This window comes from Gambusia affinis, linkage group LG14 (genome assembly GCF_019740435.1).
Source record: "Gambusia affinis linkage group LG14, SWU_Gaff_1.0, whole genome shotgun sequence".
NCBI classification, from domain to species: Eukaryota; Metazoa; Chordata; class Actinopteri; order Cyprinodontiformes; family Poeciliidae; genus Gambusia; species Gambusia affinis.
Window position 1 is genome coordinate 5,696,933 of NC_057881.1, and position 20,522 is coordinate 5,717,454.

General features: G+C 36.4%; 1 protein-coding gene across 2 annotated transcripts in view; it reads right to left on the bottom strand.

The window, feature by feature from the left end:
• The window catches only part of LOC122844170 (semaphorin-6D-like), a 164,547-nt gene that overhangs the window by 10,024 nt on the left and 134,001 nt on the right, over window positions 1-20,522 (bottom strand). For both annotated transcript variants that reach the window (XM_044139376.1, XM_044139377.1), the window contains exons 19-20: window positions 14,627-14,685; window positions 13,435-13,488 (exon numbers count right to left, since the gene is read on the bottom strand). In XM_044139376.1, coding sequence (XP_043995311.1) covers window positions 13,435-13,488; window positions 14,627-14,685 — 113 coding nt within the window. The remainder of the gene's footprint in view (window positions 1-13,434; window positions 13,489-14,626; window positions 14,686-20,522) is intronic.

Here is a 20,522-nt window from a genome sequence, read left to right on the forward strand (position 1 = left end):
AAAACAAAATGGAAAAAAAATAAAAAATAAGTGAGACGAAGACACAGTTTGTCAAGTCTGACTTTGTTCTTCTCTGAAAATGTCAGTTACAGACATGCAGACACACACACACCATCTTGTCCCTTTTAAAGGTCACAATTCACACCTGAAACACTGCAGGTGTGTGTCAGGTGTCTTGTGGGTGTGTGGATTAAGAATGAGGCGTTTCAGTCTGCAGACGCCTCAAGATTGCTGCTCCTCAGCTCTCTGGCACTCTTTAGATTCTCATTTAGTCTCCAGTGTTCATTATTTAAATGAATGAAGTGTTACATTTATGAGCTGCTTCAGGGTGTTCAAGGAGGCCGTCGCGTGGGTGGGAGGTAAACAAAGCGCTTTGGCACTTCGGTGCAATCTTCAGAAAGCGGTGAAATAGAAGGTGTCACTGTTTGCTGTTCAACAGACCTTGGGTACTGGAGCAGAAAGGCAGACACTTCCATGCTGAAGAAATGATTCAAGCACCAATCGCCATGTTGATGTGCCAGATAAACTGAGAAGCCAGCAGTTTAAAAGAAGGTATGTTCAAAAAGGAGGAACTATTTAAAGCAGCAGTAGCTCAACAATTCACTAAACATCGAACGGCCTCTGGGTAAGTTCAACTCATCTCTATTTAGACACCAAGTGTTCAAATTGTCTCTTCAGACTGATAAGTAACATCTTACAAATCCACATAGATGTCACATATCTGGTTATATCCATTTGTAAATAGGTATTTTTGGTAAATGAGGGAGCTAAGTAGCTATAAAACCTTGCAATCTTAGATATTTTTTAATTTTATTGCATTTTATTTTGTTAAAACAATCATTTTCATTGATTGTTGTTCTTATTCTTATGTTGTTCCTTTTGCCTGTTTGGAAATATGCGAAGTTAGGACAACTGATCAAAGAAAAAAATACCATCGATAGCCAGGTGAAAGATTTTTTTTTTCCTGTCACAAACATCGCAGAAGACTACGGGCTGATTTTATGAAAATGCTTGTCAAAAGCAATCAAGGAATCTGGTTAAGAACTTTTCATACCAGATTTTAAACATATGAAACAATAAAAACTGCAAAAGAACTAAATTGTCAAGCTGCCAAAAAGACTGAAATGTTCCTCATGAAATAGGCATTTTATAAAGAAAAACTGAAAAATAAATAAAATAAATTATGCATTACCAATATTTCCTGGTGTACGGAGAGTAAACAGGTCGCCAGTAAAGTCAACATCTTCATAAATTAAGCAAATTACTGTGGTATAAAAATAACTCCATGTCTTCTGACCCACAGAAGATTAAGCTAATATGCAAATGCAGAATGGATGTTGGCTTTAGAAAAAGACTTGAAAAATATTTTGTTGTCAATTGGAAAGTATAGAGAAACACTTTCCTAAATAAATAGATTTGTAGTCCATTGAGAGTTTAGATTTAAACAGTGAGCAGAAGCAAAATTTTATTGTTTAAAACAAAAGGAGCTTTGTATTAATCTGGAATTTAATGTGTGTAATGAAATGATACATTAGGCACCGATGTGGTGATAATGATAACCATGATTGCATTGAGGGCAGGGTGGGATGTCTCTCTAAATGCTCACTAAGTGGCATTAATGGACTGTTCACTCAGCCTTTTAATGGAGATATTCTATGTGATGATACTGATGCACTAGCAGCATAATGCATTACATTTTTTGCATTCATATTGAGCTTTCATCCTATTACCAACAATATGTAGGAATGGCTGCTTGATAATCCAGAAACAAAAAACGAAGTTAAGCAACTTATAAGTGTAGAAACTTTAATGCTGTGATTCTCAGTAAACCAAAATTCAGCATTTCCAATTTTTCTGTGTTTTAGATCAACTAAAATTGCAGATCAATTTATGTTGTAGGTCACAATTATTTATGACCTGCAACATAAATATCTTTAAATCAAATCAAACTTTATTTGTATAGCACATTTCAACAGCAAGGCATTTCAAAGTGCTTTACATCAAATCAAACACAAAAACACAATACAACATAGAATCAACAATAAAAACACAACATCAAGTCAGATTCCGTCAATAAATTTGTAATTGATTACGTTTCAAATACAACTCTAAACAAGTGGGTTTTTAGTTGAGATTTAAAGGAAGTCAGTGTTTCAGCTGTTTTACAGTTTTGTGGAAGTTTGTTCCAGATTTGTGGTGCATAGAAGCTAAATGCCGCTTCTCCTCGTTTGGTTCTGGTTCTGGGGATGCAGAGCAGAACCAGAACCAGAACCTGAGAGTTCTGGAAGGTTGATACAACAGCAGCAGATCTTTAATGGATTGTGGTGCTAAACCATTCAGTGATTTATAAACTAACAACAGTATTTTAAAGTCTATTCTTTGAACGACAGGGAGCCAGTGGAGAGACTTTAATGTGCTCTTTCTTCCTGGTTTTTATTTTTTTCTCCCCTCCAGGGGGTCTTTTGTGGGCTCTAGTGTCCCTTATGTAAAAATAGGCTGACAGGAGAGGGGGGAAGACATGCAGCAAACGTTGCCAAGTCTGGGAATCGAACCCGTGACGGCCGCGTCGAGGACCCAAGGCCTCCAAACATGGGTCATGCCATCCCTCACCCCACCACAGCACCACAGCACGCCCTACACGGTTATTTCTAATAATAATCTAAAGGACCACTATGTATACCTCTCACTTTAATCTTTGGGATGTTTTGACTTATTTTATTTGAACAAGTGAAACATACATCAAAGCATTTCGCTACAAGGCAGTCCAGTGCTAAATGTAGAAGTAAAACAATTAGATGCAAGCTTACAGAGTCTAATTTATTTCTTTTAAGCATCGATTCAAAATAATACCAGCACTTACAAATGTGGACTGGGCACTTTATTATTTGTTGACCTGCTTATTCATTCAGTCATCCATTACACTGATCTGATTGATTATGTGAAACAGATATAGATCCAGAACTTCTAGGAAAGTTAAAATATAATTATTAGTGTCTGTGGATGATCTACATTTTAATAGAACAAATCATTCTTCACTCACGCTGCACAGACATATACAATAAAGTCAATGTTTCAGCGTGAATTCAATGCATGGAAATGTCTGGATCAGCTGTATATGTGGCTCCATGACTGTTCAAAAAAGAAATACAAAAATATAAAATAAAATTGGGCATTTAGAAACTAAATGCTGGAATGTTACTTACAGTACTCAGATCTACTTATCTTAAGATGCCATAGAAAGGCAAGGCAGACGAACAACGTAAAAAGGAAACTAAACAGATCTAAGGCTACAGTGTGAGTGAGTTTGAGTCCTGTTCTGTTTCTGATGCAATAACGTTCTCTTCTACATCCGCTATTGTTTTAGTGCCAACATACAAATGACAGAGACTTCAGTAAACATCAGCGGCATCTTCATTTAGCAGATCTGAATCCTGTAATGTATCTTTGGGATGACTCAGAGATTGCCAGCCAGAATGTGAAACTGTCAGTTCATTGCAGATAATATGATGAATCTTGTTGACATGAAGCTGAATCTCAGAGGACAAAAATAACTGCTTTCTGAGAAAAGAGGCCCAATGTTGGCTGCTACTAAAAAAACAAACAACTTATTGTATAATCTGGTATTGTCAACCATCAATCAAACTTCCTAAATTTCTCAAATCTCACAGGATTCCTAAAGAAAGAGAGAAAGAAAGAAAGAAAGACAGACATCCAAAGTTGCCTCTCAAATTGGATGAATAATATTAGGACAAAAACTTTTGATTGCATACAGTAGTTATATTGTGAGTTTATGTTTAACCATCAATATTTTTGATGCAGTTTTCTTTTAGGTTTAAAAGTTAACATTTAAACACATGACTGAAGCTAAAAACCAGAGGGTTAAATCTACTTAAATATGGCAATTCAGTCAACTTTTCTCTGCTGACTGTCTGGGTGTTGAGGGAGATGAAGGCTTTCAACATGTGGAGAATTTCCACTGAAATGTAAGAAATTTAACAGCAGTTCAGATTGAAAAGTGAGGAAAATAATATGAATTTGTATTTAAAATAGCTGCTTTTCATCTATAAAATATACGAGACATTTTTACACTGCTAGCTTGCATATTTGGATTTATGAATACAAATGAACAAGAAAAACAGCTTGGATCTGCAAGTCGTTTAGGATGCATCTCTACATGCCAAGTATGCAAAACCAAGTCTTTATGGTTTGCTGTTGTAAATGATTGCAACTTATCAAAAGAAACTACATTGACAGTTTGATGTCATTTCCTGCTCTTAAACACAGACTAAAGGGTCCTTATTTGGGGTCATGCATTTATTTTGCAGAATGAACACATGGCTCATTGTATGTGTCCTCCTCCCTTTATTCCCTTAAGTGTTTTAGCACTTTCAGTTTAGAAATTGTCTGCATTGTTTTGCCTGGTGAAGCAAAGATTAAACTAATAAAGATGTGAAAAGAAAAGAGACAGAACATGCTCCTCCTGTCCTTTAACTGACTCACATCAGGTTTGTATCATTTATATTTAATCTGTAAATAAATTACATCCTCCTAACTGGTGAAGTGAACAGCATCTTCCTTAATACCATGTCAGTTGAGTGATTTAGAAAGATTAAATTGCTGGTTTGCACCAAGCAACCGTAGTTATACTATTACTGCTCAGAAAGACAAAGTGACCTCAGCGATGATGGCTTTAAACTAAAGCTTAGACACAAAACTTTAAAACTATCATTCTTACACACAGAATGTTTCATCATGTGAAAAGACATCACACTAATGTTATTCCACTGGTGAAATACACTAATCCTAATCTTCAGATTAACCCAACACAGACCTTTTACTAAATCTTTTTTCCTATCACCAAGCTACAGGACTCGACGATGTTGTCTCAGAGTGGGACAATTCTGCCCTAAATTCCCGGCCAGGTCATTTCATGTGCTGTGTGGAGTTTCTCTACATCCTCCGGTTTTTCTGATGGATGACTGCAATGTGTCCGAACAGAAATTTGAGCGTCACAGTGAGGTTGCATAAACAGATTTGCATCCACACACGGCAAAACACTCACATAATAGTACCCACCTATACAATCATGTGCTCATAAAAGAGCAATAAAGCTGCAACCAGAGAGGTCACAAAAATAAGTCAGTGCATGCAGTTTTAGTTAGTCCTATTTCTTAGCATGTTAATCTGCTGAATTTAATCCAGAACATTTCACCTTGCATAAACACATTTCCTCATTAGCTTAAATTTTTATAAGAAAAAAAAAAAAAAAAGAGCCTAAATTTAGTCAATACATTATGTTGGTTTGCTTCTCTCAGGGAACCAGCTTAATTTTTGGCTACTTTCATAAAAATTTTACAAAAACAGATCACTGTCAAGGAGTAAGAAACAAAAGAGATCAAATGCTACTGAATGTGTGGTCAGTCTTTTCTCTACCTCAGTAGAGCAACTCCTTGTCTTGTTGAAATGTGAGATGTTTCAAAACTCAGTGTCCAGTGAGCAAATAAAGTGCATCAGCAATCACTTAGACATGCTAAACGTCTGTCATTTTCAAATATATATAAAAAAACATAATGTAGTTGTTCCAGTGAATGAAAGACAGGAGTCTTTTCAAAGTTTACATGTTATTCAATTTTGGGGATTTCAAAGCTAAATCGTTTTTGTCTTCTATTAAAAGAACTTTCACTACTTATATGAAAGATGCCAGATTTAATCTGAAATAAAGTGTCCTTTTATGGTGACATGGAGACAGGTCTTGCATAAGCTCTGGGAAGAACTGAGCCAAAAAAAAAAAAGAATTTAGATAAAGCAGGAAAGTATTTTTTATACACTGTGGTATAAGTTTTCAAACTCCTGGTTCTACATGTGTGTAATATTTATAACCAAGACAGTCAGAAATATCACCTTCATCACTCAAAGCCAGCTGGAGGCTCATTAGCAACAAACAGCCGCCTGAAATTCATCCAGTGAAGCTGCTTATACCCTTCGCCTCATTTTGCTCAGCGCTGGGAGAAGATGAAGACAATTAGCGTCAATACGACCGCTTTTGGCTGCTTTCTAACACCTCTCATCCCCGCCTGTTCTGCATGAGCCACATAACGTACTCAGTCCATTTGTAAGAGCTCCAGCTCATTAAAAAACACTTTAACACGCTTTGATGGCTCTTTTGCCTGCTCATACACGTGCATTCATAGAAGGAAAATCACTCACCAAGCCATTGGCAAGCACATTATCACACACATTCTAGACTTCTACATGATACAGACAGCATATTTAGTTTCACCTTATTGTGTGCAGAAGTACACGAGAAACACTCATGCAGAGTAATTGCACTCTCTGTGTCTTTGTTATCTGCAGAGTAATTAGGATATTTTCTGTTACAGAGTGAAGAGATAACAGTAAGCACACCTTTGGGTTTTACCACAAAGCCAGAGATCACATCAGCTGGCACCTTCCTAAATTGCACGGACACTTTAGGTAAAAAGGTGAAACTTACAGAAATGATTATTCCTAAATGTTACAGCAGTATGGCGTTTTAAATCAGAATTTATCTAAAACTGTAAATCTGATTTTGAAAAAAAAAAAAATTGCTATTTAAGGTTAATTCTTGCAAAGAGCTTCAAATGAAGTTATGTTGTCCACAGTGAGGTAATTGCACCTGAATGTATCTTTTTAGATTTACACAAGTTTTTTTTAATTTTTACATTTCAGGTTCTAATCAATGTAACATTACAGGTTACATTGTAGTTTCCAATAGAGCTTCTTTATGCCACATGTTGATGTGCTCTGGATGAGGCGTTAAAACTGAAGTTATTTACTGATTTGTGCATCATGTATGAATGTGTGCAAAATTCAGAATGTGATTGAATGAATGTTGCTCAAGTGTTTAGCACATTTAGTGGTTTGGGTGACTGGAAAGGCAACATAAATCCATTTACCATTTATCCTTTTACTAGTTCTGAACTGTTGATCTTATTTACAGTATTTATGGCTGCAAAGGAGTAAGCATAAACTTTTTGCATAGTTTAGGATTGAAAAATGCTAAACTAAATGGATAAGCAGCATTCTCAACAATGTTGATGGGGAAATTGCTGCAAAAGCAATAACTTGATGCAAATGGCTTCCTTAGACAGTTCTTTACAAAATGGGATTATGTCATCGATTGACTAGTTTATTTAATAATTAAGATGTGTGAAAATTGGACTCTGAATGTGTCTGTATGAATTGATTGTTGTCAAAATAATTGTATTTAGTTCTCTTGAACATTGAGTAGAAACTGGATTTGAACTGAATCAGTGTGTTTAGTAAAGAGCCTTGAAATTGTGTGTGTATAAAATGTTTCTAACCATCAAAGACACATTTTATTGTTAGTGTAGCAAATGTATAAAAAGTTTCAAGACACAAACTGAAATTAAATATAAAATAAAATGGCTGCATAAAGAAAACCACAATGCACTTTCAGTTTCATGACTAAAACATGATTCACAGGCTGGTCACTTTTTAAAATGGATATGTGGCATTTTGGCAGCAGTTCTTTCAGGCTGAGTGAGGTGAAAAAGAGCCTCACCTCTGTTTCTTGAAACAGAGGTTTTCTTTTAGTTGTTCCCTTCCTGTGGCAGGCAGGCGGATCTAATGGAAACGTCCCGACCTCCACCGAGCTGCAGCTTTCTTTCACTTAGATATGCTCTTGTAATTGCAGCTCATGCTTTCATTGCACACAAACACACACACGAATACACACTCAGTGGCAACATTTTCTGCTCTGTTAACACTTATGAAGGTGTCAGACACCAAAGATACCATTTTTTTTGTTTGTTTAATTTTATGAACACTTGACAGGTTTCCATTCTGGTTCTGAGCAAAGACACTGATGCCCGGCTAATAACAGTAAGTGAGAATCATGTGCAGTTCTGATTAAACAAGGTGGCAGCAGAAAGAAAGACCAGTATATCTTATTCAATATTTAGGAAAGAATTGTGGACCATAATCCAAAGAATGCCTGCAAAACACTTTGATTTTTCTGTTAAATGATGAAAAGTGACTTTAAGGACAATGCTATACTTTCACAAGTTTCCTAGAAGGACTTCGGCTCTGTAATAGAACTGAAACATCCTGAGAATACAAAACAGCATCAATCTGCAGTTTTGCTGATCTTTTAAAACATTGAATTTGAAACTAAATTGAATTGAACTCTAATTTTTTACTGATCCCAACTATTTTACATAATATTAAAACCCTAAAAGCAGTCACAAATGCTGAAAAAGGCAATTAATTGTGAAAAATACTGTAGATCAGTTAATGAGTTATGCTCCTTGATCAATGCAAAATAAAGGGCAACATATATTTGGGTATGCAACATATCAAGTCTAACCATCTGTAGGAATAATATATGGAAATAAATGCCTAATGAGATATTAATTAGAAAATATTCCATATCTTATGGTAATTGTTCCAGACATTTTCTCTTACATCATTTCTAGACCCAGTGAATATTTTAATGTCACGTCTACAGTTTTTGTTGTGTGATTAGTAAATTAATGTTCCAATTAAAAAGCATCTGAGCTGCTTTAAATGTCAGCTTCTCACATTCATGTAATTATAAACAGAAGAAGCCGTTAAGTCACACCATCGACTCCCTCGGGGCGCCGGAAATCGCTCCAAACCACTGGAAGGAGCCGCTCTGCGACCAACAGCAGCAGAGAGAGGCTGGAAAACAGCCAGACGCTCCTGGAATAAATAAAGACTGAGAGCTGCAACACACAGACTTTGCCCTTCATGCACTGGAGGAGTTGTCTTAAAGTTAAACAGCTTCCCACATGTATAAAGTTTTAAAGTGCAACTATGCCCATGAGTCAAATTCACATTAAAAAGAACCAATACATTTGTTCTTGAAGAACATGTGATGTTTAGACGAGGGTAAAGATGTTTTTTCTAGGCTATTTGTAGGCAAAATTATCACAAATTTGACCAAATAAAGATAGTTTTTGACTAATTTATTATTACATTGTGATCATTTTTCTACAAATGTGTCTTACACAATTCACTGCCGAAGAAAAACTCTATGTTGCTTATTAGAGATTGGAAAAATCAACACTAAAAACGTAAAACATAATCTTTAACATTTTAACTTAAGATTTGACAATGTTTGATTCTTTGAGAGGTTAAAAATTGTAAGGGGAAATTACAGTATGTCATATTTCCCACCTCGTCAACATTCACAGCATTAACTTCTCTGGACACCAAGAACAGAAAGTCAAGCTTCTTTCTTCGGTGTTGTAGGACCTAAAAATCCATCTTTGTTTTTTATTTCACAAAATTCTTAACATCCCTTTATGTTTTATTTCATTGTAGTAATTTCCTACTACATTGGTGCTGATTTTCATATTTTGTTTTCTTCTTTCTTCTAGTTGGGCCCATGTTGGTGTTACTGGTAACATGATCGAATAATTTTAATCACAAAGAAAAAAAAGGATGGATTTTCTCATTAAATTCATTATCATTAGTTTTAATACCAGAGTGAGTATTTCAGCAGTACTAAATGAATATTGTTAAATGTGAACACACAGCCACTTATTTTTAAACCACTGGAGTGAGATTTGGGGTTCAGTTCCAAATGAGCATCTTTTTAATTCAGATTTTCCTTCTTGCTGCCAAAGAGTCAAGTGTCCAGATATGTGACCTTTACCTGCACAACATGGTTTTGAGTCAGACCTCATCAACTATCGGCCTAAAATCCCTGCAGCTGTTTTAAAACTTGGCAGGAAACACGAAGGAAAAGGGAACTGGGGGCTTGTTGCTGAGAATTTTTAGCCAAGTATTTTTACCTGGAACTTTAATTTAATTGACTAAAAGAGCATTGGAGACAGATCTGTGGAACCACAGTAATGCCAGGTTGCTGGCACACACACCCTAACATCCTCAACTTTCTGGGAAGTCAACTTAAACGACTTTTTAATTGGGAATTATGAAGCCAGGCACTCAAGCTCACCAGCAGAATAAACTTAATTTACTGGATCGTCTGCACAACAACAAGTAATTTAAAGGTCACAGACTGCATTTATGTCCTCCCAAAACCATTATAATTTGCATTTGTACCACTCATTAAGCACAATGTCAGCTCTCATCAAATAACAACATAAAAACAGTGTGTCCTGTAAAAGCACAGGGCCAATTTGTGTCCTTTCAGGCCCTGAGCTGGATCTACAGTGTTCTCCTTGTCAGTGCATTAAATAAGCAATCTACTGCAAAAACCTCATTAAGGGAATAGTTGCCCGGCAAATTATGTCATTACAGTAATGATAACCAGTCTAGCGTACTGCAGATGAATAAGGGTGCACACAGGCTAAAACATCAGTCATTGTGTTGGGAGTCCTTCACACCCGACTGTCCGACACTACAGAGTTAATGCTTCAGAGATCATTATGCAAAAAGCACCTACTGACAGTTTTACCATTAAAACTCCCCCAAAAAACACAATTTAGCTTCGATAAATCACCGTCATCTTCACAATGGAACCACTAAAAAGAGAATAAGAGGGAACATTGGTAATGTTAAAAAAAGAAGTGATGAAATGACTGGCAGTTCTTATTGTGCTATCGTGCAATTAACTCCCCGGGAAAACCTGCAGGCGATGCAAGGTCTAAAACTTGGATGACAGTTTATTTCAACACAATTAGAACAAGTCAAGCAATTAATCCCAACAATGCACAATTTATTATAAGGCTGTGGTTTCATTTAACGTATTATATTAGATCAGATATACGACTGTAATCAAAGTTGGGCTAATCTTTTAACTGGAAGGTGGAGATTTGTCTGCAAAGTCTTAATTATGCAAAAAGAAATTAAGATATAAAGCTACCGTTTCATAATTTAGGATGTAGATGATGGCAGACTCTCTTTATTCTAACATGATGTATGTTTAAGATAAAGAAAAAAAGGTTGATTTCAGAATATAAAACAGCCGAGCAGCTTGTGGGTTGAAATATTATGTCCATTTTTAAAAGCAACACAGATAAATGCACTCTAAAAAGATATAAATCAGAGACTTTATACATTTTTCTTTAGCTTGCATGGTTTTATGATGCTGCCAATGAGTTTAAGTTCAATTTAAACTTTCATTCTTTTTAAATACTATTAGTGTGATAAGACTGCAAAAAAAAACAAAAAAAAAAAAACATCGAATGAAAAATTATGCAGGAAATTTCAACGGAAGAAAAATGTTTTGGTGAGGACTATCAAATAACTAAATAATATTGGTGTATAAATCTGTTTAAACCACTGCTAAAAGCACAAAATACAAAAATGTACAAAATGTTGACAGCAGAAAAAAAATATTCAATGTTCCACTGGGGATTTTACCAAAAAGTATTTTATTATTTTCTACTGAATCAATTAAAAACTATACATTTCAACGTGATGTTAATAGATTTCAAAGGAAAACTCACCTTGTTTACCCAGGTTTTCTTTGTATTGTGTTTATTGGTCAAATCACAGCATAATTTTACGTCCAACTCTAGAGGCTCATTGTTTGTTTTGCCTGTTCTGGGTTACAGTGCTTTGTGTCATGAACTCTGTTAAGGCTAATAACATTACCTAAAAGCCTTAATGCAGGAAAATCACTAATGTTACAAAAGAAAAAAAACATCAGCTTCAAGTTCAAGGTCAAAGTGCCCCAAGAAATGTTTTATCCTTATTGAATGCAAGAAGAAATGCTGTATCAGACATCATCTCAATACTGAAACATAGATACTTTCAATGTTCATAACTATTTCTGTGCCATTTACTGCTTGATGACTTAAATTGTGCTTGAAAAATGGTCAGTTCTTTAGAGAGTTTTAAAGGCCAGGAAACAAATGCCAGCTGGCAACCTTTGTGAAAGTTACTGCATGTATAATAAGGACAACATTGCTTTTATTAAAAAAAAAAAAAAAAAAGCTTATCCTTTGTCTTCAAAACGGCGTACACTGAACTAAATGAATTTCACAACAATCTACTAAAAGAAACAGGATTAAATCATGTAATGCAATAGTAGTTACAATAAATAAAGCTGATTATCAACTGAATTAGTCCCTCTGGCTCTCTGTGCTCCACTTCAGTTTTTACTTTTCTAAAAGTAAGATTTTAATTCTTGTCAACTAACACAACCTCATTTCAATTCCAGGTGGATGCAATTAAGCTAAGTGGTAGAATACAAAGCGAGGCGCTCTCTGTGCTCTGACGGCTCTCATGGCCTACAGTGAAATTACCTCAGGAGATGCTGCCTCTGACTCAGGGTTGCTCACTTAAAAAAAAAAGACTTCAATACATGGACGTGGCAATGTCAAATTGAGGTGGTGATTGAATTTGAAGAGACTGACAGAGAACATCATTCAGAGTTGAGTTAGGTTCGTAAATGTTTTCAGGACGTGGTAAAAAAAAAAAAAGCACTAATCATTGATCGCTTTCATTTCCCTGATTCATTGGGCTCACAGTCTGACGACCTTGCTCTCCCTCACCTTCGTTCTCTTCATCAGTGCTGCTGACACAACGCAGCCTCTTGGGCTCAAGTGTTCCTGAAAAACAAACTCGGCTCGAGTCAAGTGGACCACAAACCAAAAAATGTCTTTCTAGCCGTCCCCTCTAAGGCTTTAATCACTGGAATGCACCACATAGAGCCATAATGGGATTCACTGTGTGGGTTCGGCGGCTGCGCGGTGAATGACAATGCTTCTGCTGGTTTACGAGAAGGACTCTTGACAGTCAGGTAGCAGCTGAGCTGCAGTAATGAATACAGAGCAGGTTGCTGAGCGAGGCCGGGCTTTGATCTGCTGGACTGTAAAGTGGTGGAAGGTAATGATGTCAAGCTGAGCAATGAGTTGCTGTACATTAACTTGAGCCAACCAGGCGACAAAACGGGATTTCTCCTGGTTGAGTCTAAGCTCGTTAGTAAAGATGTTAAACTGAGACAGGGAAGTTCCTTGGCCTCTTTCTTCTGGGTTTGGTTTTAGGGGATTCTGCCTTAGTTTTTCTATGTTTAGAATTTTATAGATGTGAAAGAATTGTATGAATGCTGTTTTTTAATAAATGGCCAGACTTAACCATATTTATATCCAATAAAGGACAATGCACCACCAAGTTTTGACAAACCTGCAAGTTGTATTTTATTGAAACAATAACTTTAGGACTACACCACAAACAAGCAAAGTTGTGTTTAGATCTTCAATTCACGCTAATATTAAACTTCCCCCAAATATCTGATAAACATCTGGAGTCTGAGACTAATAAACCCTATTTCAGAAAAAACACTCACCTATAAACTTACTACCTCCTATAACCATGTCCTACTTTGATGTATTAAGTGGACACAAAATATAAAAAGTTCTGAGTAATACCATAGAATGAAATTTAGAAATTATTTTAAAATAGAAGAAAAATGGAAGAATAAATGTTTGGCTTTACCGTAGGCAGAGTCAGCTGCTGATTCCTGGTTCCGTGTTGTGGCCAACACATCAGCTGTACAAAAGATAACACCAGTCAGATTTCATGGTACCATAAAGGTCAAATCACATGTTGCTATTTAAACCCACTTTTATGTGTTTTTAATCATAAAAAAATACAGAAGAAAGCAATCATTTAAATACTCTAAAAGCAGCACTTTGCAAATATCTTCAGAATTTTTCCACATATTGACAAGCTGAAAAACTGGAAAGTTTGCCATTTTTACATGATAGAAAAAAATACTAACGGCTATCTTCATTTATTTTGCAATTAAAAACAAACAGTTTAACATGCAATAATATTTTTATCAAAAGAAATTCTGACTTTAGTAGATGTGAACAATTTGCTGTGTGGTCTCAGACCTCTGCCTTAATAAAACAAAGATGTGCAGTTCCCAAACATTCCAAAAAACAAAACTTCTCAGGATATGAATGCAACTGTTACAAACCAATAGGATTTGCTTTGGAGCCTAAAATCAAAGAACTATCCCAGCTATTAAACAGAACAGATAAAAGAAAACTAATAAGCAGCCCAAAAACTTAGCTTTAACATAATATATGGTCAATATTTCTAACAAAAGAGGTAGGATGGCATTGCACAAAAATAAAAACACAAACAGTGGGGTCTTGCAAAAACGTTTTACTTTTAGAGGCAAGGATACTGAATAATTTATGTAAATAATTAACTGACAGAACTTGGTCCATCTGTGACTACATTAGAGACAGAGGTAATGCCCCCAGATGGGGAACATCATGGGGTCCATAATGATACTGGAGAAATAGCTGGAAAGCGTAGGGAGTAAGTGGGAGATGATGACCATTACACTTAGAGAAGTGCTGTATTCCAGCAGGTAAAGGCAGACAAAGACTGAAATGTGTTTCTTTGGCTCCACTAATGGCTTAGAATTTTTCCAAATGGTTAGAATTTTCCAAAAAGTAAAAACTAAACAGTAAACCAGACAGTAAATTTTTTATGTGACCCAGATTTTCCAATTAGGTCTCAAACTAGCATGAACTCCATAAGTTGGATTGTAAAATCCATGGAAACAAACCCCAGGCTGTGTTTTAACAATCCATAACCTTTACACCTCTACAGCTCATATTATAACTCCAAAAACTGTTACTAGGGCTTTAAAAGAACAGATTCATCTTACTGTGACAGTTGTCAGGGTAAAAAGAGTGGTCGCCCTCTATATCCTGTTCGAAACCGGCCCTGCAGAGACAAAAAAACAAAAAAAAGCAGAAAAGAGCATTTATGACAAGCTCTGAAAGAAAAGCTTCACGCACATCAAACATGGCTTTTCATTGTTAGTTACTGTCAAGTAAAGCTTCTCAGGAAATCTATCAGTGACTTATCATCTATAAAGATGAGATAAGATGTTTAATTAGCTTATCACCCATACTTCATGTCCAAGTTTTTATTTAGTTTGAAGGCCAAAGAATTTCAGAGGTCAAAAGAGGTGAAGCAGCAAACTTCTTCACCTCCTCTTTGTCCTCCAATTAAAGTGAAAAAGGTGAAACTCATCCAGACGGGGGACAGGCTGTGACAAGAGGTGAGCATGAAAAACACTCGCGCTCACTGTCAGTGGCAGTAAAGTGAAGCAGCCTATATCTGAGTGCAGCGGCAGTAAATGAAGCCATTTACCCTCGTCTGAGTGTCTGTCTCTGGGTCTGAGTCCCTGTTGTTTACCGAGCCTGCCTTTCTCACCACCGACACTTCCATCTGACCTTCAAATCAATTTTTAAAGGGACTACAAATCAAGATTTTACAGCCACGGAGCACAAAATTACTTCCGTAAAGCAAAGGTGTCTAAGTCTAGGAGCTTTGCTTTATTTTTAGTGTTTGTCCGCGTGAGGAATTAGAAGTCATTTAACTGCTAAAAACTAAAAGATAAAATAAAGCAAAATAAGGGCAGATAGAGGTGAAACCTTATTCTGCTTTATTTTCCTCCAGCACACAGTTGACGTCCCACCAATGAAGTTGTATCGATTAGGCCGATGTGAAAGAACAATGGTTCCTGCTGTTGAAACTGCAACCATCCCTCATTGTTTTGTCGCTGGCATTTTATTTTATCTCGATGTTTTACAAATAAAAATAAAAGCCTTGAGAAAGTTGAAATGGGATCATGACCTCTCATACTGAATAGTTTCAGCCCACATCTAAAATAGTGTTTCATCAAAAAGAAGAATTTGATACCAAAAAGAAAAGTTATTTTTGGCATTGATTGTAGTTACCCCACATTTCTCTTATTTAACAGTATGATGATCTCCCCTCCAATTCTACAGTCATGTGAAAAAAAGAGCACATGTTTTATAATATATCTGGATGTTTGGATGTTTAAGACTAAATTTAGCAAAATTGAGAAATTATAGACATCTACACAAATAAAAAATTATGTAAATCTGGTGTGGAGTAAGTTAGGACACTACAATATTTATTCCAACTTAAAATAACTAAAATAAGACAAAGATGAATCATATGAGGAGCGTGATGAGAACAGTATTACTTAGCATTTTGAAAGAGGTTTCGCCTGTTTGAATGAGGCCTTTAGGAAAAACATTGTAGCAGCTTATGAGTGTGATAAAGGTTAAAAAAAGGTCTAAGAACATTTTGATACCAGCCATTATACCATATATAAGTGGAAGACATTCAAATAAGAAAATGCCCAAGTCTAGTTAGCCATCAGATTCACCGAGTGCAGACCGCAAGATGCTGAAGGAACATTTCAAAAACCAGTAAAATGTTCTGATGTAATGTACAGAAAGCTTTAGCTACTGTTGACGAAAGAGACTTACTTTTGTTTAAGCTATGCGTAAACATAAATGTCCTCAAGTAAGGACATTTAAACAGAAATGAGTAGTTTAAGCTGATTTCTTTTGTTTCTCCTCATCTCTTCCGAGGGACAAAACCACCAGTGGAGTTTGATGTTTTTGGAGGTGGTGGATTGGTTTGTAAAAGCACATCTAGCAAAGTAAAGGTCCTATATTTGTCAAACTGCCACGATCTGTGCCAGTGTCATTATTAAAGAAAACTGTAGTCTTCCTGTATGGGAAAACATAATTTTCCATCTGTATAAAACAAAGCAGTTGTTAAAAACTTGTTTTAGTTTAATGAGCTGCAAGACTACTGCTGCAGAATGTTTTCAATCCCATGCTTTTAATTAACCCGCCATTCTTCTCCTCCCTTGTTTTATAAAACTATCCCTCCTCTACATCAGTCTTCACTAATATCTCTGAGCCGTATTTAACTCCTCTCACCTTGTTTTCATTTTGCACCCCAGCAGATTTCCTGGTGTGATGCTGCAAGGGAAAGTCTGCAGCTCAGCAGACTGCACTGCCTGAACAAGGGTGAGCACAAATGCCCAGCCGCTCACCAAATGTTGTGTTAAAGAGGACTCGGTGCATGACTTGGAGTTGTCATTCAGTACGCTGCATAGACCAGCCACAACGCGGTGCAAGCAGAAGACAAGCATCAAGAGTTCTCCCCCACCCTCCACCAGAAAAAAATAACTTTAAAGGAAATGAGACACAATCTGCAAGATGCATTTTTTTAATGGCTATCCATTTTGAGTTGGAGGAATTTAGTGTATTTCTTCACATATGGATCTGTCTGATTGGGATCTAAGCATTAATTCATAGATGCTGTGTTTGAGAAGCAATACAAAGAGCAAGATGGTCCATTGTCTGGGATCATTTCAAGCCAAACAATGCACTTTGGGTTAAAATGTCATTCTGTAATGATGCAACCAGTCAGATATTCCCTTCCCTGCCATTTCGATGCTTCTTGTGGCAGTCATGAACATCTGTCTATGTTATGTCAAGGTCTCTGGGCAACTCCGCACATTGAAAATATATGTAAATGGATGCAACAACACTTGCAGCAATGATACTATACCCTGGGCATACTGAGAGCGTGATTTCTTTCAGCATAGAATCAAGCTGAACTCTGCACAAAATGCACCTCTGTAAGATGCATGCATGCAAAAAAGTGAAAAGCGCAGAGCAAAATGGTTGAGGGTTTTTCTGGAAATCTCTAGTGCTAATAAGTCATTTTATTTTACTGAAGAACATTTAAGTTGGATTTGGTTCTAAAGTCTTGACATGAGTTGAGGGTAAAATTAAATCCGATTAGAAATTTAATGAAAAAGAAATCTTCAGTTTGACATGAACCCAACATCCTGAACATCGACTTTGGGCTGATCCTGTCTCAATTATCCATTCTATCATCTTCTGGATCAGATTCTTTGTCACAGAGCATTTTTCTCAAAATCTGAAATGCACACACCCTTTAAGAAAAAAAAAAAAAAGAAACTGGTTGCATACATTCCTCTGTGGAGAGACCTGCAGAACCCTTAGAGGCATTTGGCAGCCAAGCAGACCACCGAGTCATCCAGAAAGCGTGAAATACATTTTTACTAAGACACAGCGTATTTACACTTCATTTAAGCCTTCATTAAATCACTTTGAATCTTAATTTATCAAACGTACATGCACCAGCAGTGAACTTTGAACTTTGATGGGCTATGCATTTGCATATGAAGTCCTCAGCATTTCTTAGTTGATTGACTGAACATCTAATTTGATCACTCAGCATGTGAACCAGAAGACTTCTCTGCAGTAAAATATGTTCAACAAACTTCAGAGCGGAGACAAACATAATTTATAGTTCATCTCAGGGTTTATTCCATACTCATAAACTGTGGAAGTAAATAGAAATTAAATTTTCTTCAGTGTGACTGTCCTTACATTTCCTTTCATTGTGTTCTTTTAGTTGTCCGTTGATACTGTATTTACATGACCATATAATAAACCTGCATTACACATTCACTAAGTAAATTATGTAACAGACGAGAAGTGGAACATTTAGAGGATATTTAATGGAATGTAAAAGCGTCATTTTAATTTCCTCCTCTCATGCACTCCACTTCATATCTCTGTACCTCATATTTGCTAACTCGTCCACCCCCTCAGCCACTCAATATTTATCTCCCCTCATTGCTCGTTTTCTCTCCTTCCTTCTCTTGCTGCTTTTCAGCTTGAGCTTCATTTCCACCAGCGTGGGCTGAGCTGTAAGTGAGGAGAAAAAAAGGAGAGAACAGGAGGAGGTCGATGCAACGGTGAGCAGCTATATATCCCAACCGCTCTCAGGCACCTGAACGCCTCGCTCATCTAGCGGGGAGCGACTCGGAGGAGGGGATGAAAATAGACTCGGTTGGAAAAGACAGCCAAGTTATCAGACGCCGGCGTCGCTTACATTGTGATTTCACGTCCCCGGTGTTGAGGCTCGGCAGTGGAGGCGTTAACGCATTTGAAAGACTGTGAAATGTAATTGCGATGTATGTGCGGCTGCGGGAGTTTACTGCTAAATGAACATTCACAGGTTGTGTGTACTTCAAAGAAGTAAAAGTTATTGGGACTTTATTGAACAGCTTGAGGTTTACTGACAAAACTTCATTTGACACAGAACAGCTCAAGTCTTTAATAAAGCTTTCAATCAAATGAATGGAGGAATATATTTCAGGTAGTCTGGTTGGGTACAAATAATATGATTCAAATTGGAACGCCATTGTTACAGAATGTGGACCAACTTGATTTCTACGCATGTAAGCATCTAATGCAAACATAGCTATAAAGGTTTATAAAATCAAACTCGCATTATATATTTTGAGACTAGACCAAAGGTTTGCTTTAGATAAAAACTAATCCCCTTTCCATCAGAGTGAGGATACCGAAAGAGCTTTAAGACAGCTGTGAAGACATTGACTGGTCGTGACTTGAGAATGGACATCACTTCAAAAATCTGAAGCAAAACATTAAAGGTAGAATATTAAAAATGGGGAAGCTCCTCAATATGAGATTAGAAGAGGTTATTAGACACACAGAGGTAAGAGGTTTGGGCTGAGTGAAGGTGATGGAGAAATATTGTGAGTGAAAAAATACTCAGACACCACATGTGACTGAATAATGTTTTTTTTTTCCCCCCTTTGGGTTTTGTTTCATACAATGCAAAATATTAGCTGTTCATAATGAACTTAGAAAAATGTAATTAATGTTGGAGTGAATTTTTTTTAAAATGGTAGCACCATTTTGTAATTTGAATTAGTTTTGAGAGATAATGTGAGCCTCTATTTAGTGTTGGTTGTATTTTTTTGGAAGTAGAAATATTCAAATATATACTTCATTTGAAGCGATGTGCATAAGAGTGACATGACACTGTCAAACATGAAGGAGTCTTTATGAAAGTCTATAACTGTTGCCATGAAGTGTCATTTGTTAAACATTTTAAATGCAAAGTTGCTTTAAAAGTTGTATTAAAAGTTGCATTAAAAGTGCCAACTTTGCCTTATTTGGTAAATAAAGACACTTTAATGCAACGTTGACTAATCTAGAGGCTGTATCTATTCTATAATACAACTTTGAACTCATAAAACCAAAACGTAATTGGCTCCAATTTTAACAAATGCTTGTTCTTCATGCTGGCAGGCAAGATGACTCTTTCCATTTCATCTCTCCTTCAATCTACCATCTCCCTTCTAAGACGGTTCAGTTTCTTTTTCGGGCTGATGTTATATAAGACGTTACACTCTTCCTCTTCAGCTCTTTCTATTCTTACTTCATCATCCTTCCCTCCATGTCTTTCTTCTCCCTGGAGGAAATCTTTTACTCATCAGCAGAATTTTGCGAAGCTAAACTCACTTTGGCTTACAGACAGTCAAGCCAAACTCTGAGCCGTAGCTCTGCCTGTGGAGGCTGTTCTATATTTATCCTTCAATCAGCCTCACTGAGGTCAGCCTGAGCAACGCTTCTGTGCTTGGTTTGATTTGATAAGACCTCAAGTCATCATTTCATAAGACCAAAAATGTATTGTGTGGTTTGACATTACTAAAAATCTCATGGCATGTTAATCTTATCTGCAAGATTTTGACACTGAAACTTAAAAAAGTCATATAGTGGCTAAAATACGTCATGTTTTCATGCAAGCAAATGAAGGTTAGTGACATTATATAATATTGGCGCTAAATTTTATTTATTTATTTATTTTAAATAAAA